This window comes from Excalfactoria chinensis, chromosome 3 (assembly GCF_039878825.1).
Source record: "Excalfactoria chinensis isolate bCotChi1 chromosome 3, bCotChi1.hap2, whole genome shotgun sequence".
NCBI classification, from domain to species: Eukaryota; Metazoa; Chordata; class Aves; order Galliformes; family Phasianidae; genus Excalfactoria; species Excalfactoria chinensis.
Genome location: NC_092827.1, coordinates 88572881 through 88588838, shown reverse-complemented (window position 1 = coordinate 88588838; position 15958 = coordinate 88572881). Strand labels below are relative to the sequence as shown.

The 15958-nt window shown below is 40.3% G+C and overlaps 1 protein-coding gene across 1 annotated transcript in view; it reads left to right on the top strand.

Annotated features, from left to right (window-relative positions):
* SUSD4 (sushi domain containing 4) overlaps positions 1-15958 on the top strand; it is a 65910-nt gene that overhangs the window by 34006 nt on the left and 15946 nt on the right. Inside the window, exons 2-4 of the mRNA XM_072332327.1 lie at positions 2729-2941; positions 11375-11554; positions 14605-14793. Coding sequence (XP_072188428.1) covers positions 2729-2941; positions 11375-11554; positions 14605-14793 — 582 coding nt within the window. The remainder of the gene's footprint in view (positions 1-2728; positions 2942-11374; positions 11555-14604; positions 14794-15958) is intronic.

Sequence of the window (15958 nt, the reverse complement as noted above, 5' to 3'; positions counted from 1 at the left end):
AATTACTTTTTCTTTCCATATTTCAGTTCCTCTCCAAGAGTTCCCTTTGGGTGTTGCATTTTCTGCTCACAGACTGCTCAAGTTCAACTTACTGCAAAATGAATGAAAATCTTTGCTTGTTAAAGGCCACCAGAAACCTGACAGTAGGGTCACTGAATTGAGCTGGACTGGGGAGAAAAATGTTCTTGCTTTCTGTGTTGAGTTTTGTGCTGACAATCCCACTATCTCTAACTTTGCATATTTGACATAATGAAAACGAAGGAATGGGCTTGACTCGTTTTTATACCCTGTAAGTTGTATGTGACCCCAGCGCCATTCTCTCTTCCCTTCCCTCCTGTCCCTCCCCCTTCCCTTTTTTCTGAGGCTTAACAGTCAGTAGTTTGTGTACTTTGATGCAGTTTGTAAGAAAATGTGTGTATTTCAAGGCAGGTTATAATATTCTTTGCCAAACTACAATCTTGAAGGTGTCCAAAGTAACAAAATTGAACTATATGTCTGTATGGGAACTGTTGAGTCATGGCCTGAACCATTGATTGATCACCTATGGAAAGGGGTGGGTCAGCCCTGGGAGCACAGGTGAAGGCAATTCAACTGTGTGACCAGAAGGGGTGGAGCCTGGCTGCACCTCTCTGAGACCCCATTTAAGGGCTGACTGCCACTGGAGAAGGATCTCTGGTTGGAGATATCTTCCTTCCCCACAAGCCTGGATCCTTGGAGACAGGTGAGAATTCCTTTCCTGTTTGCTCTTTTGCCATTCTACTTCTGTATTGCCTTTTCACTGTGCTAATCTTTCTGAGTGCAACAATGTCATATTATCATTTCACTTAATTGAAAATTAATCAAGATCATTGCTAACTTTATTGAATGCTGTAAGTTTGGTGTATAAAGAATAAGAGGCTTCTCTTTAATTTCCAGTAAAAATGGACAGCCCTCCTCTGTTATTAAGCACTGTCTACAGTATGTAATCCCATGAACATAATGACTGTGTTTCTCCTTGCTCATCATGTTACCAAATTATAGAAGCTTAGATGATTTGCACTGGAGATTTTGAGCCATGTGGTAGATGAATAGATGTGAAGTTCAGAAATCTTTTCCACTTGGCTATTGTGCTGACTGATCTCTTTGCTGGTTGGATGAGTAGAACTGGATAAGAACAGATGCTGAAGAAATTCCTTAATAAAAGGGTGATGAGGCCCTGGCACTGCCTAGAGAACCTGTGGTGCCCCATTCCCGGAGACACTCCAGGCCAAGTTGGATGGGGCCCAGGGCAGCCCTGCCCACAGCTAGGGGCTGGGGCTGGGTGGGTTTTAGGATCCTCTCCAACCCAAGCTATTCCATGGTTCTCTGCTCCTCTTGTGTTGGCTCAGCAGCGCAAAGAGCGGGAATGCCATGGCATCTCCTTAATTGAAGTGCCATTGGTATGTGAGCACTGCAGAGGCTGGAGGTCGTGGGTGGCTATGTGGATGTGGCATTTATGCTGGGCTCTGGTCATCCTGCTTTCAGTTTGCCTTCTGGAAATGGTAGCCTGCTGGGAAAGTTCAGTACAGTGACCTTGACCCATGGGATGGAATCAGGAAAGTGCCAGACCTTCTGGTGGCTCTTTTGAGCCTTTCAGTGGTTTGGGAAACAGATCTGTTTTGAAAAGTCTTCTACTGTAACACCTTAATTCTCCCTGACTGTACGACAGAGACCCTTTGTGCTTATGACAAAGGAAGCTGAGGCTTTCCAGTGCTATTATTTTAAAATCAGAACTTTACAGACAGAATGTGATGATTTATGAGTTTTCCAAGCACCTCTCCCACCAGCATTAATTGCCCCCCTGCTGTTTCTCCTGCAAAATTCTTTTGCTCTTTCTGTATGCAGTACTTGTTCAGTACTGTGCTAAACCATTGCTAGTTTGCAGTAAAAAAAAAAAACCAACAAAAAAAAACCAAAAAAACCCTCACTTTATGCAAATGATGTTCAAATAGGTTTGATTAAGTGATAAACAGGCACATTTAATGATTGCATCTGTTGGCTTTTTGTTTGTTATTTTACAGTTAGTTTTATGGATATAAATGGCTCCACAAAATCCCTTCTGCCATGAATGCTGTAATACAACACTCTCATAAAAGTGTTTTAAGAGTTTACTAGGGCCACCAAGCCAGATTCATAGGGAAAACACACATCTCCAGCATTAGAGTGTCTTTTATTCCTTTGGTGGATGTCCTGCACAACTCAGAATCTCGCTGTACCTGGCAGCTTATCTTCTTTTTAAAAGTGTGATGTAGTTAGACTTCGTGCCCTTTTCTTTATTCCCTCTTCCACTCTGCTTCTGGCATATTATTATTCTTTCCAGTAACTGTGCAAGGCCTCTAGAACCCAATAGTCCCCAGGAGTAATTACAGATACATTACTGTGCTATCCCCACAGGTAGATTGAGTCAGTGCTTAATTTTTGTATAGGTCAGCTGTTGAGGAATGTTCCTGCTCTTGCTTCTTCCATAGTTAACTATATGTAGTTAACCAGACAGAAATACTTCTGTCTGCCATGTATTTGTTCTGTGGTTGGAGGCTGGTCCTCTCCCTAGTCTGGAGCACCCAGTACCCATATATGATTGATAATGAACATTAATGGAAAATGTAAGGCATGTATGGAGATTAACCAATGGGGAAGCCTAGACAAGGTGTGATTATAGCTGCATGAGGACTGAATGAACACAATTTGATTGTATCTTTGTCTGGCATAGGGTTTGATGACCTCCATGCTTGTGCGGATCCTGGAGCTCCTGAACATGGATACAAGACACCCAGTGCAGGTGTTTTCTTTGAAAGCGTGGTAGTCCGGTTTCATTGCCAAGAAGGATACAGGCTTAATGGTACTTCAAAAAAACTTTGTGTGAGACACTTTAATGGCTCCCTTAGCTGGAAACCAAGTGATAAACCTGTGTGCCTACAAGAAGGTAAGTCAATTTTCTTAAAGCAGTTCACCAGTGTTAGTGCTTCTCATTTGTATGTGTACCTTGTCCTTGTGTCTCAGCACAAACTACAACAAGCTGGAGTCCATTCTATTGGATCTTAGTTGATACATACCGGAGTTTCCCATCCATGATCACCATTCCTCTGTTAAGTTTGTACTGTGAGAGGTTCTGTGTGTGTGCCTATGTGTTGAAAGGGACATAAATGATTCTGAAGAAAAAAGAAGTAATATCTTACTCAGTTACAAATTGATGCAGAGAGAAAGAAGAAAACAATCTCTGTTATCAGTAGACTGTTTATAGCTATTTGTTAAAACTGCCTATTTAATACTTCTTTCTGTAATATCTTACTAGGAAAATATAATTAACTTCCATTGCCAGAGTTCCTGCTAATCAGGACTATTAAACAATTGTATTTTATGACATGTGCATCGTTCAAGTAAGAAAATCAAATATGCATGAAATGCAAAAATTTGAAGTCACTGTAGAAGTTTACTTTGAGATAAGTCAGACTATTATGCATAAAACAACTTATTTTTATTGTAGTGCGTTTTTGAATTTGCTTTTGGCTTTAACTAATTAGGGCATTAAATTACTCTCTTCTTCCAGGAATTTTTAGAAGCAGGATTAATATGAATATCATAAATATAAATTTTGGCCAAAAATACCTACAAGCAGTCTGAGGTAGTTATTTTGCTATGTATATTAAAGCTATAAATTGTTCTTTATGTTGAATTGTTTTGGTCAACAGAGCTATTAAAATTGACAGACATGAAAAGTTTTAGTTAAATCAGGTGTGCATATTTTAGTGTTGTGTCTTCTCCACTGAAGACATCAGCAATTGCCTCCTGTTCCAAAGTGGCAGAAGATAAATACTATTTCAGGAGGCCTTCTGTCATTAAATCTAAGATAAATGGATGGCCTTTATTCAAATGTAGTCACTTCTTATCTGGAATCCAGAACCACTCAGCATGAATAAAAACTGTGGGTGCTTTATGGTGATAGATTGGTAAGTACAAGAACCCCACTGCAGGACAGGGGCACGTGAAGGCATGGACCATGACAGCAAGGCCTAGGAGAACCAGTCTCAGGGATATACGTGAATGGTACAGTCTTGTACTGTGGTCTATGTCAGTGTGATGCAGTAAGTATCTGGGAGAGTAGCCACAAATAATTGGCAAGTCATCCACGGTCTCTCAGGTAGTTGTCCAATTGGCCAAGGAGAGGTCTCGGTAAAATATACCACAGGAAACAGAGCCATGAAGGACATAGTCTTGAGCTCTCTCTTGGTATGCAGTGAGATTACAATTAGCATTTAGAATGTAAAGGCAGTCAGGCTAGTAACACCAGCTCATAAATTGTATAGGAATGTGCTGTCTGTTTTGAGGGTGATTATAGGAAAATGAACTTGAGAGTGACTGAACATCACAGATCCTAACTGGAGTGGCTGCAGATGGAAACAGAAATGGGACATGCAGGTCAGCCTATCTTTAAGGCAGAACAGCTCTTCAGTAGCTTTGTGGAGCTACAGTGTGCTTGTCTTAGCAGGAATTATACTGGGAACTTCTGAAAAATTTAGCAGAAATATGGCCCATCCAAACTCTTCTAGGATAGATCATCAATGCAGAGATTGTGACACCAAGTGAAGACTTGGTTCTACTTTTAGATGAGGTTTAACATATAGACAAACAGATTGGAGTACAGACTCTATACCCCTAGAGTTTAGTTGTAAATTATAGGAGGAAGTCCAAATGACAACTATGACTACTGATATCAAGAGGGAGCTGACTGTGCAGTGTAAACACATCTTGTGGTTAAATTGCCCTACCCACAGAACTGAACAGATTTTACTTGATTTTCAGTATGGAAATTATATGCAAGTTCGAAGAAATTTGTAGGTCGTAGCTGAGAAAAGTCAACTTGATAGGAGGAAAGGGAGTGATGGTCATTTTATCAGGTGGTGCTTGCTGAGGAGCTTTGATACCTAGTCCTCAAATACATATGTAGATAGGATGGAACCCTGGCACAAGTCATGGAATTAGTTGGAGCTGTCATAATAAGTGCAGTATGTGACCAAAACATGCACTTGAGTTATCAGCCTCACTAATAATATGCATCCCTGTTGAGAATTATATCCTCAAACCATTTAGCTACCGATACAATCAGGCTGTTGAAAGGAGAGGAGTATCAAGGCACTGATGTGTTTAGATACTGGTGTTCAGCACTGTGTCACATGGTATGATCTTTGTACAGACCACAAAAAAATAGTGATGGAGTTACCATAATAGTAATATTGAAATAGCACCTGTATCATCCACATTATTAAAATAAGCATTGACCTGTATTATTGAATATGAAGTGCTATAATGGCACCTCTTCCCAGCCCCAACAGTCCAAGTCTATGGAAATCTGTGAAAAAAGTTTCAGATCACAATGTCTTCAATGGCAGAGCTGCCGGTAATATCACTGTGATAAAAATTTCCTCCAAGTGTTCTTTTATTAAAAAAAAAAAAAGAAATTGGAAGATAAGAACGTGATGGATGATGTGACAACAGGCGCTTAGGAGATAATCATTACTTTTCAGCACAGAACAATTTAAAACGGTTGCAAGCCACTGCTCTGATCAAGCAAAGCACTTAAACTTGAGCGTAGCTGTAATTATGTGATTAGTCCTCTTAAAGTTCTATTCTGAAAATTAAGCATACAGAAAAATACTTTTGATTGTTTAGACTGAAGAGTAGGACCCTGATATAGGATTTAGTGAGGCAAGCATAAGTACTTTCCTGATTAATGGTGCTTCCCTCAGGTATTGTTAAAACAATTCTAGGATTTAGCTCAAAAAAAAAAAAAAAAAGAAAAAAAAAAAAAAGAAAAAATTCTTCTTTCCAATGCATAATACATAATATAACCATTGATTCAGAAGAAACAGAAGAAATGCTTAACAAAGGTTCATTGGCAATCATGGGACCGACCCACTTATTAAAGTGCTTTTCAATGTGGTTCTTGAGTGTACCAGGACTAGAATCATGAGAAAGGAGCACGATGGGGAGGTAGGGAGCACAGGAGCAGAGCAGTCAAGGAGGGGTTTAAACAGTGTTTGTGGGAGCAGGCTGCCCAGAGAAGCTGTGGTGCCCCATTCCTGGAGGTGCTCCAGGCCAGGTTGGATGGGACCCTGGGCAGCCTGAGCGGGGGGCAGCCCTGCCCACAGCTGAGGATGGGGCTTCTGGGGGATTTAGGGTCCTTCCAACCTAGGCCATTCTGTGATTTACCTATGATTTATCTATGACATAGGTAGAAGTCTTCATTGCAGAAATTCTATAACAGCGTGTGAGAAGTTTGAAATTTGTAAGGACTGTTGCTGAAGTAGGAAGTTAATGTTTTAACATTTGTTAACCTATCACAGGGTGAAACAAGCTTTATATGACAATCACCTGGTTAAGGCAGAGGCTGATTGCCACGGCTACTGGGGTATACTCTCCATGCCTATGTTGCCATACAGTACTTGTAAAGGTCAGACACTGCCATCTGAGCTCAAACAGTAAAAACATTCAGTAACTTGCAGTTGATTTTTAAGCTAATTTCAAGAGTTTGGATTCAGCTAAGAGCAGTTGCATATGATTTTATACCTATATGCTATGAAGTGCTATTGTCTTTATGCTTGCTAGAATAACCTCGAATCAGAAGTGAATGGTATTTACAAAAAGAAGAAAGGGAACTTGTTTCAGAATGTAAGCAATCTTAAGAACACTCTTCACCCAGTTAATTGGGTTTTATAACTCTGTCATTTTTTGTGAAGTGGCAGGTGATTTTTAAGTGTCAGTGCAAGAATAAAGTTGCATGACTAGGCGCCAGTAAATGCACTGTCAAGAATCAGCTTGTTTAGAGTTATGCTCTCATGTTGATCTATGGCCTGTTTTGAGTGTAACTTCCATCAATTCTAATACAGTTATGCACATAAATGCCAAAGCTCTAAGGTAGGAATTTTGTATTTACTGTTTAAGAGCAATATGTCGTGTTGTTCACACTTTAATCTAATCTTCTCCCACTGTGATAATGTGGCTGCTGAGACTGTTGCCCTACTTGTAACAAATGCTGCTTCTTTCCTATGAGATTGAATCTAAATTTACAGTCTGTGTGGGGATAACAACTAAGCTGGTTCTCAGCCCTGCTCTCCCAGTGCTCCTGCAGGCAGATGTCTTTGAGAAGTGCTCAGTGCCTCGTTCTCCCAGTGGCAGGGATGATAAACAGGCAGTAAATGTAATGGGCCTGAGCAGTTTGGTCACAATTTCCTTGTATGATGTTTAGCGCTCATTTCTCTTAGACTTTGTCCCTGGATCTGTGAGATGACCAGAGACTTTTTTGTTTTTAATCTCCATCTTTTAATACTCTCGCACACAGTTTAATTCTTAAGCCTGGTCACACACACCCCATCATGCATGTAGCCTGTGTTTGGTATGATGGTTGCTAGTCTTGGGAAAAGCTACTAGGCATTGTTGGAACACAAGCAAAGGCAGCAAGGAGAAGGCCTTTGATATGCACTGAAATCTCATGTTTTCCGTCTTCAGAATGATTCTACTAGCACATTAGTATAGATTCAATACTACTGAAAGAGAATTTGGATCTTAGATCTTTGTTTTTAAGAGGATAGTATGCAGATGAGTTGTTCCCTCACATGGTGTGTTCTTTGTGACTGTTTCCGTAGCCCTCATGTTGAGTTGCCTTAAAGCTGTAGGTGCTGCTGTAAGGAGAGAGGGTGGCCCTGCTTCCTTGTGGGCTGGAAGGAACAACTCTGAGTGATGCTTGAGGCCAGGCTAAATGGGGCCCTGGGCAGCCTGAGCTGGTAGGTAGCAGCCTTGCCCATGGCAAGGGATTGGAACAGGAGGAGCTTAAAGGTCTTTTCCAGCCCAAACAATTCTATCATTCTATGATTCAATGTTCCACTGTATTGTTTGCATACAAACTAAAGCGCTTGGACTATTGAGTTTAACAAATCTTACACTCTAGAAGATATCCTCCTTTGACTTGTGAGGGTACGGTTTGCTGAAGCCAAGGACTCCTAATGTGTATCTTCATCAAGAGTAGGCCAGGATGATGTTACTGTGGAGCCTACCAGCTTCCCCCACTTGCACAAGGACCACTGCCTTTGTACCTCTGGAAGAAAGGGAATGTGTTCCTAACTAGGGCATGCACTGGGATGACCCATTTTAATATTCACACATTCCATATAAGCAGATTGTTTAAAAATGGCAGAGAAAAATGTAAGTCATAGCCATTACTGTTTGATGCTGGTTAAAGGCTTTGTACACCATTAAATGGTTTAGTGGCTTCCATGGATTTGTAGGAAAGTATTTGAAATTAAGCAGTTTATTTTCTAGGATGGGACATCTTAAAATTCAGTCACTACTTCTCAGCTTTTCCTAGCAGAGTTTGTGCTAGCTAATCCAGTTGTTTGTGGAGAGAGGGTGTCTGCAGTTTATTCCTGGCTAGTGCTAACCAATACAAACTCAGCCAGCAGGAAACCATTTGCTCACCAGGCATCAGGAAAAAGTGTGTGACTGTTGTCATATAAAAGTCCCCTCCTTAGCTGGGGCTTGTAATGGGGCTGTTATCCAAGCCAGCCAGGATCTAGTGAGCATATAATGGTACAGTGAGCAACTTTGCAGTGTTCTCCACCAGCATCTATCTGATTAAAGTGGTTCGATCTATAGCTGTTATTTGGAATAATGAGAATGAAGTCACTATTATAGATCATTGTTACAGAATCAATTTCCCCCGCTTTGGAAGTGAAATCTCATATGTTACTGCAGCACATATATAAGTCTTTTTTATTTGTGTAGCAATAGAAAGCTGTTGTGCCAAGAGAGTGAGCTGCTCATTGACATTATCTTCTGTTATCTATCTCAGCCCTCCTCCTGCAGGGTTGCAGAGCAGTATTGTCATCCATCCTATCCCAGCCATGGAAGTGCCAGGGGCAGCCTCTGCATGACAGCAGATGAGGTTTGCATCAGGTGTTTCTTATGGGGCAGCCTCTGCTGTCTGCTCCACTGATTAACTTGCCTATAAGAGTGAAGAATGTTCAGTCTTGGAAGGGGGATGCCTGCATTCTTAGTCTAGTGCATCTTGTAGATTTCTGTGTGCTGTGTTCAGTTCTGGGCTCCCCAGTACAAAAAAGACAGTGATCTCTTGGAAAGTGTCCAGCGGAGGGCCACAAAGATGGTGAAGGGCCTGGAGCATCTCCCCTGTGAAGAAAGGCTAAGTGAACTGGGTCTGTTTAGCCTTGAGAAAAGAAGACTGAGAGGGGATTTGATCCAGGTCTATAAATACCTGAGGTGTGGGGAGCAAAGTGGTGAGGCCAGGCTCTTTTCAGCAGTGTGTAGAGACAGGACAAGGGGAAATGGACAGAAACTGGATCATAGGAAGTTTCACACGAATGTGCGTAAGAACTTCTTTACAGTGAGGGTGACGGAGCACTGGAACAGACTGCCCAGAGAGGTGGTGGAGTCTCCTTCTCTGGAGATATTCAAGACCCGCCTGGACGCCTACCTGTGCGATCTGGTGTAGAGAACCTGCTTTGGCAGAGGGGGTGGACTCAGTGATCTCTTCCCTTCCAACCCCTATGATTCTGTGATTGTCCCAGACTTAGACATTTCTAAATGAGTACCTTATAAAGCAACCAGACAAATGGGGAAATTCTGGACTAATATGTCCAGGCTCAGTACTGAAGTATAGCTATGTACCATGTAATTTAAAAATCATTTCTTTAAAGTAAAGGTACACTGGGTAATATATTTTAAATGGGGAAACAGCACTCATCCACTTCATATTAGTGAAATGTGATGGTTGAGTCTCAGAGTAATAATGACCTACTTTGCATAAGTAAATGAAATTTTACCTGGAGGTGTTTATGAAATGGGGAGATGTGGCACTGAGAGACATGGTTAGTGGGCATAGTGGGGATGGGCTGGTCATTGGACTAGGTGGCCTTCCTGACATGAATGATTCTGTGATTCTATGAAGACATCATGAAATGTGTTTGCTCTTAGTAGTTTGCATGTGCTATGCTAAACTGCAGTTTATCTTGCTTAAAGTTGTGTTTCTTAACAAGGAAGCATGTTTTTGCTTTACTCTGTACACTCTTGCTGTAACCTGCTAAGGACAAACTTGGAGTTTCCTCCACCTCTTCAGCAAGAATTGCTGCTGAAAATGGCAGAAACTTTCATTTTTATGCAAGTCTCAAAGGACTTCTGAAACTTCTTGTTAGTAAATACCACATTCCTAAATGAAGGTGATTACCTCTTGTGGTAGAAATATTTGAAAAAACAGTATAAAACAGGCTTGCAATATTTTTATTTGCTTGCCACTTTGTGGGTTTTGATGCCTGGAAATTTATATCCCCATCTGTGTCGTGGATTGACTGCTGGCAGAAAACCAGATAATTTTGATTATATTTTCCCAGTATGTGATATTTTCCTCTCTTCTGTTTAGTCTCCCTTTGCATTCATGTGGAGGATGAACTTTGAATAACCTGGGCTATTCCTTCATATCCTCTTGGCATCTCTCTTAATCGTTCAGCATTAGTGAAATGTTTTTAACTTTGCCTCCCCCTTTCCTTCTATTGTCCACAGCATCTTTCATCTTTGAGTCACCGGGGTATTATTTTATATTTTGGTGTTTTTGGCACCAGAGTATACCATGAATTGATTGTAGCACCTGATACATGCATCTCAGACAGTTAAGAGAACCCATGCCTGTATATCACTGGAGGTTTGTAGCCAGTCCACTTCTTGAGAGTCTTTACAAGCACCTGAGATGGTGCTTAGTTGCTTAAAATCTCACAGCCTCTAAAGGCATATGAATTCAGGCACATAAAATGGCCTGATTTAAAACAGAATCAATGAGATTAACGTGAATACATTCTCAAAATGAACTCTGTGGAATGGAGCTGGGTAAGCCCTTGTAGCTGTAACCTGATTTTCATTCTGTCTCTCTACTAACACTGCAGTTTCCCCTTGTTCCTTGTTCATATCTGTATTTTTATCTCCTCTTTCATCTTGTCCTTGGTGCTGTCAAAGAGTCTGCCGTCGCGTGGACTGTCGTGTAGTCTCAGTGTGTGGTGTAATTTGCACTTGATGAATGGAAGGAGAGAATTAAAAGGAGACTTCCTAAACTATCTTAATTGTGTTTGTTTAAAAACGTCTTGGGGAATGATCCATTACTTTAACACATCAGGTTCTAGTACCACACTATACACTCTGTAACTGTTGGTTGACTAGGGAAAGTATATATTTGCTGAAATGCATTTTATCCAAATGATTTAAGCAGAGCGCTTATATTAACTGATAATTTTTGCTTAAGAGCTTGATTATTGAATAGCTAGCAGTGTTATTTTTAATTAAGTCAATTTTTTTCTTTATGAAGTCACAGATTGCCTTGTTCCACATGTTGAAGATGCAGAGATTCATAACAAGACTTACAGAACTGGAGATAAGTTAATAATCAGCTGTCATGAAGGATTCCAGATCCGTTACCCTGACTTAGACAACATGGTTTCAATTTGTCAAGACGATGGAACTTGGGATAATCTGCCCATTTGTCAAGGTTTAGTACACCAGAACATCCTGTTTTATAGTTCATGTACCTTGTCATAGCTTGCCAGTATTTCTTCCTGGAGTTGTAAGGGTGACAGTGGTCTCTTCAGTCCCACTGTAAAGTATTTGAGTAGCTCTTCTTCTAAGATACTTGGGTTTCTCCACCCCACTGCTTGCTGCAGGAAAGAGGATGCTGGTTTCTGAGCACATCCATACTTGAATTACTAATTATTTTTTATTTGATAGTTTATGATCTTACAGAGATGCATCACATTTTTAGAAGAAGTCAAGGTTAAACCAGAATATCAGCAAAAGATTTGATGGGCAGGTGATGTTTTTGCGCCAATTTATGGAGAGATGTAAGCTTCTCACTGTAATTTACCTTTGTTTGCCATGTGCAGTGGGCACAGGTAGAGGAGAGAAGATCCTGGAACCTATTCATCTCTGAGTTTTCAGCAGAATCAATAGTTGGGTTCACAGTCCATTAAACTGATTGGTATTGACTGAAAACTCAGGATTGTATTTTGGCCAGTCAAACCATTGGTTGTAGAACTTGTAGTATTAGTAGTTTGGGAACCCAGCTTTGCTTCAACTGTGAGAAGTGATTGGGGGTAAGCCAGCTATATTTAATGAGAGCTAACTCTCAGTCTGTTAGTATTTCACCTTTCTGATATGCATGCTAGCACTGCTGTTTTTTAAACAATTTAAGCTTGGCCTGCTGAGGACTATGAAAAGATTTTATCTGTCTGTGCTGAGAAGAGTGGCTTAACCCATGCCGATTTACCATCCCTAAGAGAGAGATTAAAAAAACAGGACGTTAGAACGTGCAGGTGGGTGAGGTGAACTCTTACAAGGTGGATTTGAAGATGCTGTGTTTACTGAAGATCCATGTGGAAATTTTGTGACAGCCAGCATTAAATGGGAAAGTAGAAGTAGCCCCTGGGTTGTTTCTTCAGTTGCTGTATTTATACAATGAATAGCAATCAATTGCTGCTACTCAATACTCAGTGTTTAATTAGCATGGCCTTTACTTTTAGAGGCAGTAAAGTTATGTAGTTAATTGCATGAGGGCAAAGTGCGGGAACTGCCAGACAGTTACAGAATAGATAGCTCAGATTCCAGTATCTTCTATATTTTGCTAATTTCTATAATCCTGTTACAGATTTAACTCCAGAATTATTATTTATTTGGCCTTATTAGGCACTAATACTGTCAAAGGCCCTCAAGTACTTGCAGTGGGGAGCCTGATGATTACATTTATGTGGCTGTTTGGTTATCACAGGCAGGAGACTCGTGATGCTGAGATGTCTTTCTTTTTTCTGACAGAGCAATGGGAAAGGATTGTAGAACAGAGAAAAATCAAGCCTCAGACTATTTTTGACATGCAATAGTCATGATAATTACTGATCTGGAATGATGTGAATTACTTGGCAAAAAATGTCAAAAGGAAGTTTCCAGGCAGCTGGATGTGTTTGGAGACTGGGGATTTTCACAAACCCTTAGAATTTTTACAGATTCCACTAAATCTTGATCCTGCACTGCGAAGATCTTTGTGGGCATTAAAGTGCTGAGTCAGAAAAGTGAAATCTTCCCCAGTATAGTGCAAGCTTGGTCTTGCTTGGGCAGGCAGCACTCCTCCTTTCTGTCCCATTGGAGGCTGCTCATGTTATCCTGCTCTGTAGGCTGCCTGGTTTGCAGGAGCAGTTAACGTGAGGGGCAGGTGTGATTGGGGTACAAGCAGTACATAGGAGATAAGATGCCTATGGTTTATTTGTGCAGGGAGATAACCCACTAGTAAAACAGCTGTTGAAGTCATTGCTTTGGTAGTAAATTATGCTGGAAAAAGCTTTCAAGCTTTGCTTGCACTTGTTTTCATCCCTCTTCCTCAAGTGGCCATTGGAAGGAAATAATTACTTCAAGTACTGTGGAGACTTTTCCTTTATAGATAGCACTGCTGTGGATGCCCAGCTACTACCACCTTATAAGAGATGTTCTCAGTCTGGTTCTGGTTTCTCCGTCAGGCTTAACATTATGTGAACCTTTGTGAATATCCTTCATAAATTCCTTGTAGTGGCAAGAGACCCATTTCTGGGTTGCCATAGTGAAACTCCTGCTTGTCTCCTAACCTTGCAATATTTATCATTCCCTGATCAGTAATCATCTTTCCTTAATATCATTGCAAATTTAAAAACCAACACAATTATTATCCAGTGGGTCATTTCTAATGCCACGAGGCCTTTATTTTTTCTGTATTTTTTTCTCTAGTACAATATCTTCTCTAAATACCACCTCTAAGCAAGCCTTGAATATATGTGAATAACCTGTCAGAAAGTCATTCCATCTATTCGTTTCACTGCTGTTTCCTCTTCTTAGCTGCACCAAACACAGCTGGTGACCACTTAACTGTCACAGCTGAGTACCACCCATGTCACAAATCCCTTGAGAGTAATTCTAGAGGTAGAATAGAGATACTGACTACATTTAACGTTTCTGTTGATAACAGGTATTTTAAACCTTTGATAGTCTGATCTGAGCCCTCTCTCAGTGTTTATCATGTGATTGCTCCAAGGAAATGACATCCCCTTAGGCTTTCTTGGTTTAGAACCATGAAATCATTAATTCTGTCTGCATATCTTTTGAAGTTGTGTGCACAAGAGCAGTTTGAGTATTTAAGGTATACCCAACTGTTTTAAGAGGAGAAATAAAACTCATGGTTTATATGAATGACAGTCTTTATTTATTGAATATTCTACCTCAGAAAGGGATTGCCATCTGCTAAAGCAGTCAATATTTGTGCAACAAAATACTGCGATTTTCAGTAAACCTTCCTTGGAGAGACTGAATCCCATACTAACAAAGCATGGGGGTTAAACAATAGAAGAGTTTCAAAAAGAATAACGTGGCACGTGTATCTGAGGGAGAACATGCAGTCCAGCCATTCATGGTAGAGAAGGTGAAAAATATTACACTCTTCAATCTAGGAATTCTTATTTGGGTGTGTTAAAATGACTAAGATAAGCACCTTCTAATAAAAGATACCTCCTTCTTCTTAATTTGCAGGTTGCCTGAGGCCATTGGTTCTTCCTCATAGTTACATTAACATATCTGAGTTCGAGTCCTCCTTCTCAGTAGGAACAGTGGTGTATTATCAATGCTTTCCTGGATATAAACTAGAAGGGGCAGAGTTCCTTGAGTGCATGTATAACCTTATCTGGTCAGATAGTCCACCTAGGTGCCTTGATGTGGAAGGTAAATGTCTTATTGTTTGTTTATCTTGCTTTTAATTTTGCAAAAATCAGCATGTTCAATATGATTTTAACCCAGGCTATATCTGCAGTTCTACTCTGTGCAATGTTCCTGAAGGCCATGCTGAATGTACCCAGTTTATGTTGCATGCAGCCAGCTCCAGTTCATTGCAGTCAGCTGCTGGGGTTCTCCAGTTTATGGCTTCTCTCTGTTGTCCTTAGTGCAAGAGGGAAAGTTCTTAACAGGCATGATTGCTTTGCCTTGAAAATGTAAATCTTTGCAGTTTTTCTGACGAAAATATGAAAGAAATTTTGGAGTTCACATTCACATACAAATGGTCATTGTTTCTATAGGTATGGACACATTTCCATGTTAAACAAAAAGTGCTCCATGCAGACTCTTAGATAGGTCTGTGTCAGCTGCCAGCATTATTCAGTGCTATGTGTTGCTGCACGCTTCAGAACTGGTTGTTTCTCATAGTAGTTATATTTAGGGAAGGATCTGCAACCAAAGTGAATGGCTTTGTTGATTAGTAACCTAAAAACTGTGGTCAGAACATGATGGATATTACCCAGCCAAAAAGAATAGTCTGTGGCTGCAGCTGCAGTGCTGGAATGGAGGATATTTTAGGTTATTTCTTTTTGCATCCCATACGTTTAAAGCAAAGACACTGAATGGAATAATTGATATGTGATCAAAACCTTGCGGACCACTTTCTGCCATCTTCGTATTGCATCCTAAATAAAAAGCATCCCAGGAAGTTATCAGAATTGAAATACATACTCTAAAAGGAGTACATTTTTGCTGTTTCAGTGTGGATATCTATATTTAGAATTTCATTTAAAGCAGTTGTAGGAATGTATGAATGATGCTTGTGTCAGAGAGCTAAGCACTAAACATCCTGGGAGTGCAAAAATTTGCCAACAGCATCAACAAAGTGACGTAATTCACCAAAGTAATGAAATGATCATTTTCCAGAACTTGAAATGCCTTTGCAGTTTTGGGATGACGTGAGTCTTTTGTAGAGTTTTGTCATTTTTGGTGTTTGTTTGCTTGTTTTGTTTTTATTTTGATTTAGCACACCATAAAAAATTAATTGCAGACTAGATCTAGGTGATACCTTTTGGGAGGTTTGCTTGTTGTTGCTTCACAGAAAATAAATAACTAA